This window comes from Narcine bancroftii, chromosome 1 (genome assembly GCF_036971445.1).
Source record: "Narcine bancroftii isolate sNarBan1 chromosome 1, sNarBan1.hap1, whole genome shotgun sequence".
NCBI lineage: Eukaryota > Metazoa > Chordata > Chondrichthyes > Torpediniformes > Narcinidae > Narcine > Narcine bancroftii.
Window position 1 is genome coordinate 355,591,261 of NC_091469.1, and position 17,774 is coordinate 355,609,034.

Genomic DNA, 17,774 nt, shown 5'->3' on the forward strand with positions numbered 1-17,774 from the left:
ATAAGGCACTACAGTGGTGGAAACGGTGTAAATATAAATGAATGTACAATGTACAGTTATGGAAATTTATGGATACAAATCTAATAGTAGGCAGAAGCTTTGACTGGATTCCTTTATTATTCAGAATAATTTTTTCTGAAAGGTCTATTTTTCATTAAATTAAAAATAAAATCTTGGAAAACTCAGACACTCCACTCACCCAATTTTTTTTTAGATACAGCACAGTAACAGGTCCTTCTGGCCCATTAGTCCATGCCATTCAATTGCACCACACAAGGGTGGGAGGAAACCTGAGCACCTAGAGGAAATCCATGTGGGCACGAGGAGAATATACAAACTCCTTACAGATTCAAACCAGGGTCACTGGTACTGTAAATTTGGAATAAGCTAGCAAGCAACAAAATTTAAACACTGCCAACCAATATTTGCAGCAAAATCATTTACAGATTGTGTGTGAAGCAGGAAATCTCAAGATAAAGAATATTAAGAAATTCTTTGGGCTGCACATAAACAAATGAAATGCTACCAATATGCATTGGCAATGGAAGAGAGAAGTATTTGGCAGCTATTCTTGAGCAGAAGAAAGACCAGCACAATCTGAAGAAAGCAAAAATGCTTGGACAGGACAAACAGCTGTCTTTGATATTATCTTTAACAAGGTGACCATTCCAATGAAATGCATGGTATAAGAAATGGATATTCAAGACTACAAAACAACAGGGAAGAATTCTAAGAAATGGTTTAAACAGATTTAAAAACAGTAGTAGAAAGAGAATTTGAAAACAATACCTCAAAGATCTAATCTGATGGTGCAACAGAAAGGAAAAGATTTACAAGGAAGCTGCCTGGAATGGAGAGCATGCCTTGTGAGGATAGGTTGAGTGAATTTTTTAATTTTTAAAATTTAATTTAAAAAAAATGTAGACCTACAGCACATAAACAGGCCATTTAGGCCCACATGTCCTTGCCGCCCATTTACACCCAATTAACCTACACCATAAGTGTTGAACAGTGGGAGGAAACCAGAGCCCCTGGGGAAAATCTGTGCAGATGTGTGGAGAATGGACAAACTCCTTACAGACAGCACAGGATTCCAATCCCAGTCCCAATTGCATTGCGCTAATCGTTATGCTAACCGTGTCGCCAACTTGTTTGAGAAATTTGACTTCACAGGTACTCAGTTATGTTTAATTGCTTTATTGGTGCAGGTATAAGAGAGCTAGGCTTATTTCTAAGCTTTTGATCACCTTTGAAGGGTGCAGTTGCTATTTTTCAACATGAGGTCCAGAGTTGTGCCAATGAAAGTCAAAGAAACCATTAGGAGGCTGAAAAAAAACAGTAAGCGACATCACCAAACCTTAGGATGACCAAAATCAACAGTTTAGAACATCATTAAGAAAAAAGAGCATGCTGGTGCGTTCAGTAACTGCAAAGGAAGACATCAGCTGCTGATGTCAAAAAAAATTCTCATAATGAAGAAAAATCCATAAAGATATGTCTGACAGTTTACCACACTTTTCTCTTGCCATCACTTTGATACAGGTTAATCTTGATCTCATCTGTCCACAAGACCTTTTACCAGAATTCTGCAGGCTCTTTTAAATGCATCTTGGCAAACTGCTATCTGGGCATCCTGTTTCTGTGGCAAACTAGTAGGTTACATCTTGCAGTGCAGCCTCTCATGAAGTTTGCAGACAGTGGTCATTGACACGTCCACACCTGGTTCCTGAAGAGTAGGTTAGGTGTTTGGGGATTTTTCTTCATTATGATGAGAATTCTTCTGCCATTAACAGTGGAGGCCTTGCTTGGAACACCAGTCCCTTTGTGATTATTGAGCTCACCAGTATGCTCTATCTTCTTAATGATGTTTCAAGCAGTAGATTTTGGTCATCCTAAGGTTTGGGGAATGCCTCTTACTGTTTATTCTTGTTTTTCAGCCTCAATGAATTCTTTGACTTTCATTGGCACAACTCTGGTCCTCGAGTTGAAAAATGGCAACTACGCCCTCCAAAGGTGATCAAAAGCTTAGAAGCAAGCCAAGCTCTCTTATACCTGCACCAATGAAGCAATCAAACATACCTGAGTAATCACAAACACCTGTGAAGCCAAATGTCCCAATCATTATGGTGCCCTGAAACAAGACGACTATGGTGTAATTTGTACATGGTCAAAATGAAATGTTGTAGCTGGCTGCTACAAGCTATGGGTCTGCAGAGCCTATAGCACAGGAAAAGTTATAGCTGCATGCAGGTTAGCTCAGAAAGAACACGCTGTTCCCAGGAAGAATGACACAAACCGAGTTGAGTTTAGTTAACGCTGAGCTTTATTGGGCTCACAGCCCTGGTTTTATTCTCAAGCTGAGGGGCATAGTCAAAACCCTCTCAGCAATGATTGGTGTGTTTGTGATCCGCTTTCCCTCTTAGGCCAGTTAAGCTCTTTTGGTTGTGGCCAATTGGAAGGCAGCGCTGCGGGCCTCGTGCAGCCTGCTGGATCATCGCGTTCGTCCTTCATTTCGTGAGGTCCTGTAGGGGAGCTGTGAAGGGCTGCCACAATGTATACAAATAACCTTCAATAAAATCTGGAATGTGCTCAATTACATGTGAATTCTTTGATTACAGATTTAAAACTGTGGAGCATAGGGGCAAGTAAACAAAAAAGAATCTGTCCCAAACATTATGTATTTGTATCATGGCATTTACTTTGAATTTGATTCTCGTACGTTTGGGATGAAAACCAAGGGAAATCCAAAAGTTTATTTTAATAGATTTAAGCTGCAAGTATACCAATTTCTAATGTTTATGGAGTAGAGTTTTATGTCTGGCCACAGAGTCTTAACCACAGCAATAACTGAGGCTTATTAAAAAGGGATAAATGAAATGCAAGGCATGCTGAAAAGTGTTAATTGCATTAAAAAAAAAGTTCCTAAGCACAGGAATGTGTAAACTAAAACTCAACTGAATATTATTTTATTCTTCGACAAATATGGGTAAAACAATATTGCAATGTGTTACATCCCACTTTCAAAATTTGGTTCAATTGCACTAGGAATACAAACGCAGTTGCATTTACTCTGCACATTCAGAACGTGAAAGTCCAATCCAAGATATTTGACTTTGTTTTAAATTAGGATAAACACAAAACAAATCATATCCCAGAACATTAATTCAGTGACATAAAGATTGGTTGAAATATCTTTATGAAAAACGAGTAGTTAAACGACACTGCTATTTCACAGTCAGGATTTTGGTGCATCTGCATTTGCCGATTAGACAACTTATTTTGGTACAGTATATAAAAATGCAATTAAACTACTCTTACAAACTCTTCAAATGGAAAGTAATCAAATTCAGTGGAAACCAGATTCAGAATTTGGATCTGTCCAAAGTTATTGTTTAAAGAATTTGAATGGCATTTTAAAATAATTACCTTCCATCAACAAGTTCCTTCTTCAGTTGTAAAAAATATAAATGCCTGAAAAACCAAAAATCTAAAATCAACACAAGCATAGAGGTACTTACAAATACAGAAGGCATTCGCAAAGTAAGTATTTTAATGACTCGACGCATTTGGCTTTTCAAATGTTTTAGCTCAGACAATATACAGTTAAACAGCAATACTGTATTAGGAACACATTTAACACGCACGGACAAAAGTTTTTAATTTTGGAGGCAAAGTCTCTTGCACAACTCAGTCAGTTGTTGCCACTGACAATATTGTTTGGAACAAATGATTAACCAATAGTCATTCTAAGATGATGGAAATGCTGAGTGTTTTCTCCCTAATATTTACATTTAGGGAAAAATGTTCTTTATAATGAAGAGCTACATTGCCTTCAGCAGGTTAGGTCCCATAACAATGAGATTGCAGATTAAGTTTTCTAGTGAAATCATCAAGAGGATTTAAATTTAAGCAGTTCTCAGCATTTAGATGAACAGTTGAATTATTGCTATTAGAGAATGCTCATGGAAGATGATAAGATTCAAATCAGACATGGAAAAGATGTCAGAAAGGTAAAGGGGGAAGATCTATCACTTGAATAAAAGGCAAATTGTATCATCAATAAAAACTGAAACAGGGGTTCAAAAATCTGACCAAGGTTAGGTGACAAGCAGAATTTTTTACTGAATGTTTCTAAAAGAATACAGAAATTTAAAAACTATTTGTTTATCAAATTCAATCATATTTTCCAAGTAATTTGATTGTTCAGTTTTGAGGTGCTTCATGTTTTGTGAATACTAACTGAAAACCAATGACAGATTGGATTGCTTTATAAGGCTTAGGAGCAGAATTAGGACATTAGGCCTATTAAGTCTGCTCTGCCATTTAAATTACGACTGATGCATTTTTCTTCTCAACCCCATCCTTCCCATATCCTTTAACACCCTTACTAATCAACAACCTGTCAACATGCTTTAAATATACCAAATGACTGACACCACAGCAGTCCATGGCAATAAATACCACAGATTCATCCCCCGTCTGACTGAAGAAATTTCTCCCCATCTCTGTTTTGAAGGGTCATCCCTTTATTCTGAGGCTGTGCCATCTTTTTCTTGACTCTCACACCACTTGAAGCATCTTATCTATGTCCTCTCTATTTAGGCATTTCAATACTCTATCTATTTGACAAGATTCCTCCTCATTCTTCTAAACTGCAGTAAGTACAGGTCCAGAACCCTCAAATATGGGAGAAGCCAGAGAATGGTGGTGGATGATTGCTTCTCAGACTGGAGGCCTGTGACTCGTGGTGTGCCTCAGGGATCAGTGCTGGGACCATTGTTGTTTGTCATCTACATCAATGATAATGTGACAAATTGGATAAGCAAGTTTGCAGATGACAGCAAGATTGCAGGCATTATGGACAGTGAGAAAGGCTTTCAAAGCTCGCAAAGAGATTTGGACCAGTTGAAAAATGGCAGAAAGAATTTAATGCAGACAAGTGTGAGGTGTGCATTTTGGAAGGAAAAGCCAAGAAAGGACATACATGGCAAATGATTGGGCATTGAGAAGTGCAGAAGACCAGATGGATTTGGAAACATAGATACGCAATTCCCTGAAAGCGACATCACAGGTAGATGGGGTTGTTAAGAGAGGTTTTGGCATACTGGCATTCATAAATCAAAGTATTGAGTATAGGAGTTGGGATATTATCGTAAAGCTGTTTAAGATATTGGTGAGGCCAAATTTGGAGAATTGTGTACAGTTTTGGTCATCTAACTAAAGGAAAGATATGAATAAGTTTGAAAGAGGGCAGAGAAGATTTACTTGGATGTTGCTTGGACCTGAGGAACTGAATTAGAGGGAAAGGTTAAACAGGTTAGGACTTTATTCCCTGGAGCGTAGAAAAGTGAGGGGAGATTTGACAGTGGTAATCAAAATTATTATCTAAATATATCAAAATATATAGAGTAAATGCAAGTTGGCTTCTTCCACTGAGGTTAGTTAGGTGAGATACAAACCAGAGGACATGGGTTAACAGTGAAAGGGGAAATATTTCAGGAAAACACAAGGGGGAATTTCTTCACACAGAGTAGTGGAAGTGTGGAACGAGCTGCCAGCTGAAGTGGTGAATGTGGGCTCAATTTTCACATTTAAGAAAAATTTGAACAGGCACATGCATGGGAAGGGTATCGAGGGCTATGGAATGGGTGCAAGTCAGTGGTACTGGACGGAATAATAGTTTGGCACAGACTAGAAGGGTGAAGGGCCTGTTTTCTGTGCTGTAATGTTCCATGGTTCTAAATGCTCCTCATATATTAACATTCTCATCCCTGGGATCAGTCACGTAAACCTCTTCTTGTCCCTCTCAAAAACCAGCACATTCTTAGTTTTTGGGTCTAAAACTGCTTGCTATTCTCCAAATGTGGTCTGAGCAACACTTTATTAAGCCTCATCATTATATCTTTGCCTTCATATTTCTGCCTCACAAAATGAATGCTGATATTGTATTAGTCTTCCTTTCTACTGACTCAACCTGCAAGTTAACCTTTAGGGAATCTTGCACTGGTACTCTAAAGTCCATTTGTACCTCTGCTTTCTGAATTCTCTCACCATTTAGAAAGTAGTTTACACCTTTATTCCTTCCTGCAAAGTGCATGACCATACAGTTCCCTACACCACATTCCATCTACCACTTCTTTGCCCATTCTCCCAACATATCCAAGTCCCTTTACAGTTTCCCTGCTTCCTCAACAGTACCAGCCTCCTTTCAATATTTGTAACATCTGCAAACTTGGCCACAAAACCATCAATTAAGTCATCTAAATAATTTACATGCAGAGTGAAAAGTAGCAGACCCAACACAAATCCCTGTGTAACACCACCAATCACCTCTATTGACTCTTTTGCATGCCCTGCTTGTTACTTCCTCAAAAGGAATCCAACAGATTTGTCAGGCAATACCTTCCCAAAGGAAACCATGCTGATTTAAACCTATTTTATCTTGCACTTTCAAGTACCTTGAAACCTCATTTTTAAAAATGGACTCTACAATCTTGTAAATCATTGTTTATATATCTGTACAGAAAGTGGTTGAAACCGACATGATGGTGCAACATTTGGTGATTCCCCCCACACAGCAAAACTAACTGAAAAATAGCAAATCATCTTTGTAAAATTCCAAGGCTACCTGAAAATAATTGATTTGTTGGACAAAAATCAAGTGCATAACTATTTTGTTCAATTTTATTTAACTTCAGTTTCAAATATATAGTGGAAAGTATTGTATTCAAGTCTCAAGAACTAGATATTTATTATACGATTTGAAACAGAAAAGAACTTGCCAAATATTTAGACTGTGGGCACTGGAACAGTTAACTGATTTTTGTTAAACCGACTGCTGCAAAATTCACATTCAGAAGTTCAGTATGTGCATTATATTGAACTATGATTTTATAAGTTGTACTTACAGGCACATAGCCTACCTTGTCTGTTCCTGTTGCAGAGAATTTGGATCAGTTACAAAAAATCTCACTCGAAAATTTAGTGCATCTCCTGAAATATTTTAGGTTGAAACAAACATTTATTTTTTTTTCTTAAATTTCTTGTTAAATGTATAACTGTTAGTGTTAATAAACACAATTCTTGTAATTCAATGATATTGCATCCAAATCATCCAATGCATACACAAATGTGCTGGAGAAACTCAGCAGGTCACATGATGAAGAGCCCAGACCCAAAAAGTTGATTATCCTTTACTTCCTATGGATGCTGCATGATCTGCTGAGTTTCTCTAACAATCGTGTGTATTGAATTGACCTCAGCATCGACAGATTTTCTTGCTTAAATCCAAATCAATCATTCAAGTCTCACATTGCCAAATACATACTGTTTGAAAAACATGGCTTGTGCTCAAGCCAAAATCTTCTCTATCAGATTTATTGTCAGAGTACATACATGACATCACACATAACCCTGGGATTCTTTTCTCTGTGGGCGAGGCAGAATTAGCACTTATTGGTAGTACATAAAAACTGTAGTACACAGCGTATACATGTAAACAGATAAATAATGTAAACAAGCTGAATGGTTTTTTAAAAATTCTGTTTGTATTGCACAATTAAGTGGAGAGGTAAGGGTATTTAAATAAGTCCCTGATTGAGCTTTTTGTTGAGGAGTCTGATGGTGGAGGGGTAGCAGATGCTCCTGAACTTGTTGGTGTGAATCCTGATGGCAGCAGCGAGACCAGAGCTTGTGCAGGATGGTATGGAGACTTCATGATTGCTGCTGCTCGCCAACAGCAGAGTTCCCTGTAGATTTTCTCGATAGCGGAGAGGATTTTTGTCTATGACTTTACGCTCAGAGATATTGGTGTCCTTATTTCAGACCATGATACAGCTGGTCAGTACACTTTCCACCACACATCTGTAGAAATTTCCCAGGGTTTCTGGTGTCATACCAAACCTCTGCAAACTCCTGAGGAAGTAGAGGCCTTAACATGCTTTCTTCACGATGCCATTAGTGTGTTGGGTCCAGGAAAGATCATCCAAGATAGTGACTCCCAAGAACTAAAATTTGCTCATCCTCTCCACCTCTGATCCCCCAGTGGATTGTAAACCTCTGTCTTTACCTTCCTCGTTTTGACGACATTCAGGGCAAGGTGATTGTTGGTCCACTATTCAGCCAAGTTTTCAATCTCCCTCCTGTATGCTGACTCATCACTTTTCTTTATACAATCCACTACTGAGATATTGTCAGCAAATTTGTAGATGGTATTACTGTCATACTGAGTACATGGTTGTACAAGTGAAGTGAGTGGAGCAGGTGCCAAAGAATGCACCCTGTGGTGCTCCAGCACCAATGGAGATAATGGAGTAGATATTTAATTTTTTTTAAAAACTTAGACATACAGCACAGTAACAGGCCATTTTGGCCCACGAGTCAGTGCCGCCAAATTTACACCCCATTAACCTACACCCCTGGTACGTTTTGAACAGTGGGAGGAAACCAGAGCCCCCGGAGAAAACCCACACAGACATGGGGCGAACGTACAAACTCCTTACAAACCACACGGGATTCAAACTTGATCCAGTCATAATCATTGTTGAGGTAAAGGCATTGAGCCAAGCCTCACTGGTTGTGGTCTGGAGGTGACAAAATCCATGATCCAATTGCAGAGTGGGGTGTGGAGTCCCATATAACCACATAACCACTTACAGCACAGAACAGGCCAGTTCGGCCCTACTAGTCCATGCCGTAGCAAATCCCCACCCTCCTAGTCCCACTGACCAGCACCCGGTCCATACCCCTCTAGTCCCCTCCTATCCATGTAACGATCCAGTCTTTCCTTAAATGTAACCAATGATCCCGCCTCGACCACGTCTGCCGGAAGCTCATTCCACATCCCCACCACCCTCTGCGTAAAGAAATTTCCCCTCATGTTCCCCTTATAATTTTCCCCCTTCAATCTTAAACCATGTCCTCTAGTTTGAATCTCCCCCTTTCTTAATTGAAAAAGCCTATCCACATTTACTCTGTCTGTCCCTTTTAAAATCTTAAACTCCTTTATCAAGTCCCCTCTCAATCTTCTACGCTCCAGAGAAAAAAGCCCCAGTCTGCACAACCTTTCCCTGTAACTCAGACCCTGAAATCCTGTCAACATTCTCGTGAACCTTCTCTGCACTCTCTCTATTTTGTTTATATCTTTCCTATAATTTGGTGACCAAAACTGTACACAGTACTCCAAATTTGGCCTCACCAATATCTTATGGAATTTGATGATCAGTTTTGAGGAGATGGTGGTGTAAAATATCGAATTGTATTCGATAAAAAGCATCCTGATGAATGCATCTTTACTGTCCAGGTGTTCCAGGGCTTTGTGTAGAGTCAGTGAGATGGCATCCACCTTAGACCTGTTGCTACGATAGGCAAACTGAAATGTATCCATGCACCCTCTCAGACAGGAGCTGATATAATTCAGCACCACCCCTTCAAAATATTTCATCACTGTTGATGTAGGTGCCACTGGTCAATAGTCATTAAGGTAGGTTACTGCACTCTTCTTGGGCACCAGTATGATTGACACATGTTTGAAACAGGTGGGTTCCATGCCCTGCTGGAGAGAGATACTGAAATACACTGTTAAGGTGGTCAGCACAGATTTTTAATACTCCATCTAGGCCAGATGTTTTCCTCGGATTCTCTCTCCTGAAAGCAGCATGCCCGTCATCCTCAGATAGGAACAGGATGGGATCATCAGGGGACGTGGGGATGTGGAGGGTGGCTCTTCACTATTACTGTAGCCAATCAGGCAAAGTCCCTCTGGGAGCGAAACTTTGCCGTCTGCTACTTCGTCGGCTTTGGCATTTAGGGCCCGCCAGCTATTGGGTATCCCTTGTCATATCTATTTTCATCGGGAATTTCCACTTCGTCTGGGAGATAGCTTTTCGCAGGTCATATCCGCTCCTTGTGTTTTGATATGGATCTCCAGACTCAAATACCTGTGATCTGGTTCTCAGCAGGTTCCGGATTTAATTGTTCATCCAGAGCTTCTGGTTTGGGAAAACCCTGAACAATTTTGTGGAGACACACTCATCCACAGCTGTTTTGATAAAGTCTGTGACAGCCCTGGTGCAATCGTTCAGATTCTCAGCTAAGCGTCAGAAGACCATTTTACCATCTGCTTTATCATTCATTTAAATTAAATTACCACTTGATGTACATGATTTCAAGAAAGTTTGTGCATCATGGTGGTACTCAGCACAAACTGAAATGAGATTCACTCTTACCATTGACAGCACATATCTTTTTTGGCTATTTGGCATCTACAATTCAATTCAGGCCACATAGAATCAAGCTATTCAAAAAGGTTAAAACACAATTTCTTGAAACCACCTAAACCAGATACAAAAATGAACATGTGCAACAAAAGCTTTCCTGGAGAGAGCAGTTGTTTCAATTCCAAACTGGGATGGACTGGGGAAAACAAATCTGCATGATCCATTTCTAGAATTTAAGATAGGTTACATCAGGGACAAAGTGGTTAGATAAAAGCAACCACCAATAGATTTCCAAAGATGTAATAATATCACTAAGCATTTATACACTTGTATAATAGTCTGACCAAGATTTCAAGAATGATGTGCTGAGGAGTTCTGCAGTCTGGTCTGCAGAATGCAATTTCAACAATGTGCTCAACAAGGCAGTTCATGTAGGGTGGAAGGAAGTGCTGTCAAATGCCTCTAAATTTCTATTGCAAGCTTGAGAGACATGAAGCACTCTACAAATTATCCAAAGCTTCAATGATTAGTACAATGAATGTGTGTACTTTAAAAATAAACACTCAAATATAATAACTTTCAGCAGGGAAGATTGCATATTTGACCTACAGTATCACCTCCTTCTTAGACAGTCCCTCAGAATCAAGGACAATTTATTTCTCATCAGTTCTATGAATTATGAAGTAGCTAATGAGGTCAATGCCAAAACTGCAGACCCTTCCAGAGGTTGGGCAGGAGATGTCACAGTGGATAGGCAGCTTGCAATGTCGCCTCTTCCCTTCGTTATTTACACAGCATTTCAATACAGATCCATTGAGTGGATTGGAGTTTCTCATTAGTTTCAAATGGTCCTCCTCCACTTGGAATTTCTGAATATTCAATGTGGGATGTGTCAGGGGTTCTGGGCAGCCAGAGACAGGGGAGGGAGAGAGGTTTTGGGGAGGGGGGAAGGTGGAGATGACTGTGGATAACTAATATAAATAATCAAAGGACCTATTCAATGAAAAGCAAAGGGGAGATATCACTTTCCTTTCACAATGTCCTTAGATTATTTACTGCAACCACCAAGTAATCTTTTCCCATGAGAAAACTCTATTTGGAGCATTTCAAGGGTTTGCTGCAGGTATCCAAATGAATTTTCCAAGTGCAAGCCACAGTGCAAATTACTAAATTCCATGAAGATTGTGATTGTATAAAATGATGCCAAGACTACTTATAGTAACCTTCCCCAAGGTGGGGGGAGAATTAAAGTTATGAAGCAAGATCTTTTCAGCTGGGATTTCCTTTGCCACAGAGATCAAGGAAAATTGAAATGCATAAAATGATGAGTGAATAAAATGAGAGAATAAAAATGATTTCTCATCATTTCCTGAACACTATCCCCAGAAGGGAGAGAAGAAGAAACTTACAATGTACTGTACTCAAGTGTACCATAACCTCTAGGCTGATGATCAAGAGCTGGGAAATGGAATTAATCAAATGGGCTTCTCTAGTTCAACGGCTTCCAATCTTGCCACAAATTTCGATGATTCTATGCCAACGTAATAACGAAACCTAAATTTGTATTTATGGGTAGTAAAGAGGCAGAGGCCTGGGTTCAATTATGAACTCAAATGTTATCTGTGCGTGGAGTTTTCCCGGCATTCCTGTGACCATACAGGTTTCCTCAAGGTTCTCCAGTTTCCTTTCACATCCCAGAAACACTTAGTTGGTAGGATGAATGGGCATTGTTAAACACCACAAGAGTGTCAGTGAGTGGTAGAATCTGGGGCTGTTGATGGGAGAATGAAAATGAAAAGGAATAACGGGTAACGCATGTTCAACATGTCAAAGTGGGCCAAATGTATGTCTCATATAGGCCAGAAGCAAGTGGGGACAGCTTGTGCTGACATTAATTTCTGGCAAAAAGCCTAAAGGACTGCAGTGCGAGAGAAAAAGAGGTTTAATTTATCCAAACATTCTATGTAGTCATCCTCACTGCTTCCTTAATATTCTAGTTATATCCTTCTCATTAGGACAGATAAAAAACAAACTTTAAAAAGTATTTATAGTATTGGGAGAGCAAAGAAAGAGCCCAGTTTTCTTTCAAAAGTATAATCTGCTTCCTTAGAGTCACATATTCCTTTCATTATTGCATACTTATATTAGATATGGTTAGTAGATGCTTGTTTCATGATTTATTTAAATGTTACTGCAGTATTAACATTGTGCAGTTAAATTAAATTAATCAAGTTTATGTTAACTACATGTAGTTACCGCAGGTCAATCTACTTACCTTTAAGCTGTTTCCTGATAGGTTTGCTCGGTTCAAGCCACCTCTGTGCATGAAATTAGTGAATCCATGTTAGTTTTTCCACTGAAGTTAGTAACAAAATACATGCATCACATAAATCATAATCAAGAGGTATACTCACAGGACACTCTATTGAATCATCTATAAACTGTAAACCAAAATATTCCTTTTCAAGCAACTCCAGGTGTTTATAGGCCATATTCAACAAAACTTGACCAGTGTCTTGTTTCTGCAAATCAAAACAATGTATTTTATAATGAGAGCATAACCACCCATTATATGGGATGCAATTTTCCTTACAAATCTGAAAATTTTCCATTAATTTCCCCATGGTAACTAAATTGGTAACTTGGTAACCAGCTCAATGAGGGTAGAATGACATGCAAGGGGCAGCAAAAAGCCTATCAAAAATTATGTCATACAACAGAGTGGAATTTCAATGTAGGATCACTTGCTGTAACACCAAAAAGTTAGCAAAAGACTGGTTGCAAAAGGGCTGCTCAACATGTTAGATGGCAGCTCTGCAATGGTCCCACACCTAATTATGAATTGTGATAGAGCTACTGAGGAAGCAGCTCTCTCACTGTACAAGTTTTCCTAATACAGTGAGAAGGGTTCTTCTGAAAATAGATCAACAAATTATCTGTAACATTCATACTGCCGAGTAAAGAGCAGAATTTACAGAGTATAGGATTACAATGAAAAGGAAGATCAATTAGCACCAAGGGTTGCATCATAGCACTGCTAAAGCGTTCATTCATTCAGTAAAGGCTGAAGTACTCACATTCAACAAGAAGAGCCAAACAGATCTCAGCTTCCAAGATCTTGACAGATGCCAATAAACAGGCTATTTGATTCACTCCCATGCGATAAAAAGGCTATGAGCACCAGATGCAGATGACGTTGCAGAATAATGATAACAATTTTATTGTCATATACAATGCACAGTATACATAACGCATAATTTTCCTTGTTGCAGCTGAACAGGTATTTCATAGTACAATAGTACAGATTAAAGAGAGAAAACAAATCCAAAAGCTGAAACCAGTGTCCTCTTGGTTCAGACCCTCTCTACTCAGGGAAATATCTATACCCTCAGTTTTATAAACTTTAAGATCTCTCTCAGCCTCCTCCAGCCTAGAGAAAAAACACAATCCATGCCTACCTGATAACTCGGCCCAGGCAATACCTCTGCTAATTTTTTCTATACCCTTTCGAGCTCAATCACATCCTTCCTTTTACACAGTGACTAGAACTGGACACAATACTTGAACTATGGCATAACCCATGATTTGCACAATTGTTTCAGTGGCAACACCAACTCATACTCAATGCCTCAGCTCATAAAAGCAAGCCTCCTTCAGTATTCTATCTGTGGCACTAGCTTCATGAAACTACACTAACCTCAAGGGCTTGCTTTTCAGTATCACTCCCTTGGAAGCTGCCATTCACAGTGCACATCCTGCCCTGAATCAACTTTTCGAAATGTACCACTTTTCACCTGGCAGAGTTCAATTACATTAAACATCGTCATGCCCACTTTCCCAGTTGATACATATCCTGTCTTAACCTTGTACAACCTTCTTCACTGTGTGTAAAACTACCAATTTTAATAATAGTGGTGACAAGTCTGGGAATTTTTTTTTGCCATTAATTTACACAGTAAACTCTTCAATATCAAAGTATATAAATATAAAAACTTTTTTGTACAAAAAAAACAAACAAAACAACCCTTCTACCACCTCCCCTTTTCACAATATAAATCCACACACAGTCAGGGCTCACATTTATGTTGACCAAAAAAAATTCTCAATGGGAAGTCACTTGTATTTATACTATAGCAGCATCTATTTTTTTTTTATTATTATTGTAGTTATAATTGGACTCCTATATGATCCAAATATGGCTACCATATCTTGATAAATATGTCATATTTGTTCTTTAAGTTGTATGTAATTTTTTTCCATCGATATGCAACTATTCATCTCAGCAGTCCATTGTGCTATATGTAGAAGGGTGTTGGATTTCCAAGTAATTGCAATACATTTCTTAGCCACTGCTAAGCCTATTTTAACAAATTAAATTTAGAATTTAATTAATTTATTGCTTATTTCAATAAAGTTTCCCCAAAAGATAAAGCTCCGGGTCACCCATGAACGCCACCCCCATTATTCTGGTTAATATTTCAGTAATATCCTGCTAGAAAGATCTCACCTTTACACACGACCATGTCGCATGTAAAAACATTCCTATTTCGGTCCCACACCTAAAACATATCTCCAATATTTCACATTTTTGGTTTATGCAATTTCTGTGGTGTGAGATATAATTGGTGTTGGAAATTATATTGTACTAATCTGTACCTTGTATTTATAATTGATGTTATGCTCTCCAAAAACCAATCAGACCAACATCTTTCCATTATTGCAACACCTAGATCCGACTCCCATCTCTCCCTCGATCTCTGTAAACTTGGTTTTGCACTTTCATTCTGAAGATCATAGTACATCTTGGTTATAAATTTAGGTATATTGTCTTGGGTAAACTTATACCTCTCATTTTGTTCATTTTAGATTGGTCACAGTGTTTTAGCTACCGAAAGAAAATAGACACACACACCGAGAGCAGTTTAGTTTATACAAATGTTTATTACTAATTCAAAAGCTGATTTCACACTACAATATGCAAGCCCTTCCCAACTATACTTATCAACGCTTGGACTGGTCCCAACTGCCGAAGCGAGGCAACAACTGCACACTTGTAGTAGGTTGTCAGGGCGCTGGTAGCAGCTTCTCCACCTCCCCCGACCGGGACGTTGCTCGGACTCTGGCTGTTCTTCCTTCTTGACAAGGGGTGTTCCCACCCCTCGGAGAGTCTAAACTTCAGCAGCAGGACCACAGACTTTTATACCCCAAAAACAATTAATCATGCACCCACTCCCTCTAACATTTGTCAGTCAAAATCAAAGCTGAGCATACTATTCTACAATTTAGAAGATTAATTATTATGGAGCAGGATGCTATGATATCCTGGTTTATCTCGTAGATACAAGGACTCATTAAAACTTCTTGAGCAAGACAGGTTGTGACCAATACGTCAATTTCAGAGTGTCGTATTTGACAACTGCTTTCCCTGGGCCTCACGGTGGAATTCCATTTCAAAGTGTATCTTCAGATAAGTCCCCATGGCTGAGTTTAATTACATCTGCTAGTTCTGAAAGTAAGGTGACCTGTGTGTGGACCCAGTGTCGTCAGTTCCACATAAGCAAAAAGCATCTGAGTACATGGTTTTAATCCTCCATTACAATTCCCCAGCCAAATCATTTGTTCCATTTCACTAATTTCAAGTGGCGCCAAATTTGACCCCAATCTTAGCTGGAGAAAACAAAACAAAGGCCCATTAGCTATTCCATATTTATTTCTTAATTGTTCAAAAGACCTAAGAGATCCCTCCACAGAAGTCATCAATATATCTTCTTCCTTTATACCATGAATTCAATATTTTGTTACCCAGATTCATAGACAGCAACATATTTTTACATAATGGTGTTTTTAATGATACACGTTTTGTTTTCCATTATGCTCATTTATTTCTTGCCATATTCTAATCATAGGTATGTTGTTATATTTTCATTAATTAAAATCGTTACACCTCTTGCTTTTGAGCCAAATTTGGTAAGATGTGTTTCTTGTCGAAAGACTATATCTGCCTTTAATTTTTTTTAGGTGTGCCAAGACTCACTTCCTTTTCACTCTCTTATTTATTCCATTAATATTTAAGACTAATAAAATTTAATGTTCTATCCATATTGATTTTTAAACAATTAAAAAAAAATAAAACCTTTTCAATTGTTTAAATAATACGATGATCTTTCCCCTTTAAAAAACATACAATGTCCCAGCCTTGACGGTAACATAAACAGGAAACCCCGAAACCCTAAAAAAAAGCCCGCTGATTCTTTTGAGGAAGAACCACCCCTCCCTTTAGCACCACCTTTTTAATAATAGTGGGCACCATTCTCCCCCCTTAGACTGGACTCTCCACCCTGCTACTACTTCTTCTAAGTTTTCACCCTTTACTGAGATCTCAGTGAACATTTCAAAATAATTTACTGTTCATCAATAAATACAAGACGGTTTAAAAAAAAATACAACTTTTACTTAGTCCGATTTAAACATTATTCACCGTCTTCTTTGGCAACCTTAATCTTTTTATAAAGCTCACAGAAAATCTTCCACCTCATTCTTAGTCTTAGTCTTGAAAAATAGTCTATTACCTTCTGCTACTTTGACCCTCAGAAACGTGGGGTATATCATCAAAAATTTCAAGTTTTTGGAACGCAATTATCTTTTTACATCATCAAACTCCTTCCTTTGCTTAATCAAAGAAGATCTAAAATAGCACATTTTCATGGTCAATTTCAGGAGGCCCTTTATGTTGCTTAAAGTATTCATATGCTGTTCCCAGAATTGTCTCCCATTCCTGGTAACTCAAAAATCTTACCAGGACTGGTTGCAGTAACTGATTGTTGGCTCTCCTGTGTCTGAGGGTCACGTGAGCCCTTTCGATATGTAATTTTTCTCTAAATTTGTCTTCTCCCAGCACTCACAAGATCCATGTTTCAAAGAAGTTCACTGAATCTCTTGCCTCGATTCCTTTTTTCAGTCTGATAATTCGCACATTGCTTCATTTGCTAAAATTCTCTATGTGGTCGATCTTGTCCAGCAGATTTTGTCTGCCTGACTCCCATTTCTTCTCATCTTTTTCCAAAGCTTTTAGCTTATCTTGTGTTTATACCAAGTCTACTTCTGCTTGGTTCATTCTTTCCATTAAGTCTTCAGTGATTTTTTAAATTTCAGTCATCCTTTCAATCATGTCTCTCATTACAGTTTCAGCGCTTGCAAATCGATTGCTCAATTTTTCCATTTTCTCCAGGATAATATTTAGTTCTTGTCCCAACTCCCCAGCTCCGTCAGGGTCCGCTGGTCCCAAGGCCACTCTTACACCGCTCCCTTTTGGGGTTTCGCTCGATGCTCCTGGCTGGAAAGAAACTTCCTCAATTTTTGTTCTTGGCTGCCTTGGTTTCTTAGTCCTTGTTTTGTCCATTTTTTGTTGAAAAATTCTTACTTCTAAGATTTTATCCGTCTTTTTGATATTTTTCACAGAAAACTCAATTAAAACACATCTAAATCTTTCGCATGACCATTCCGACAAGTCTGACACCTGATAGCCTGCTGCCTGCAACTCACCGACTGAAATCTCAT

At 38.6% G+C, this 17,774-nt stretch overlaps 1 protein-coding gene across 1 annotated transcript in view; it reads right to left on the reverse strand.

Moving 5' to 3' along the window:
• LOC138749851 (tyrosine-protein phosphatase non-receptor type 3-like) overlaps nucleotides 1-17,774 on the reverse strand; it is a 204,083-nt gene that overhangs the window by 121,429 nt on the left and 64,880 nt on the right. Inside the window, exons 3-6 of the mRNA XM_069911805.1 lie at nucleotides 12,632-12,739; nucleotides 12,493-12,535; nucleotides 6,924-6,993; nucleotides 3,427-3,471 (exon numbers count right to left, since the gene is read on the reverse strand). Coding sequence (XP_069767906.1) covers nucleotides 3,427-3,471; nucleotides 6,924-6,993; nucleotides 12,493-12,535; nucleotides 12,632-12,739 — 266 coding nt within the window. The remainder of the gene's footprint in view (nucleotides 1-3,426; nucleotides 3,472-6,923; nucleotides 6,994-12,492; nucleotides 12,536-12,631; nucleotides 12,740-17,774) is intronic.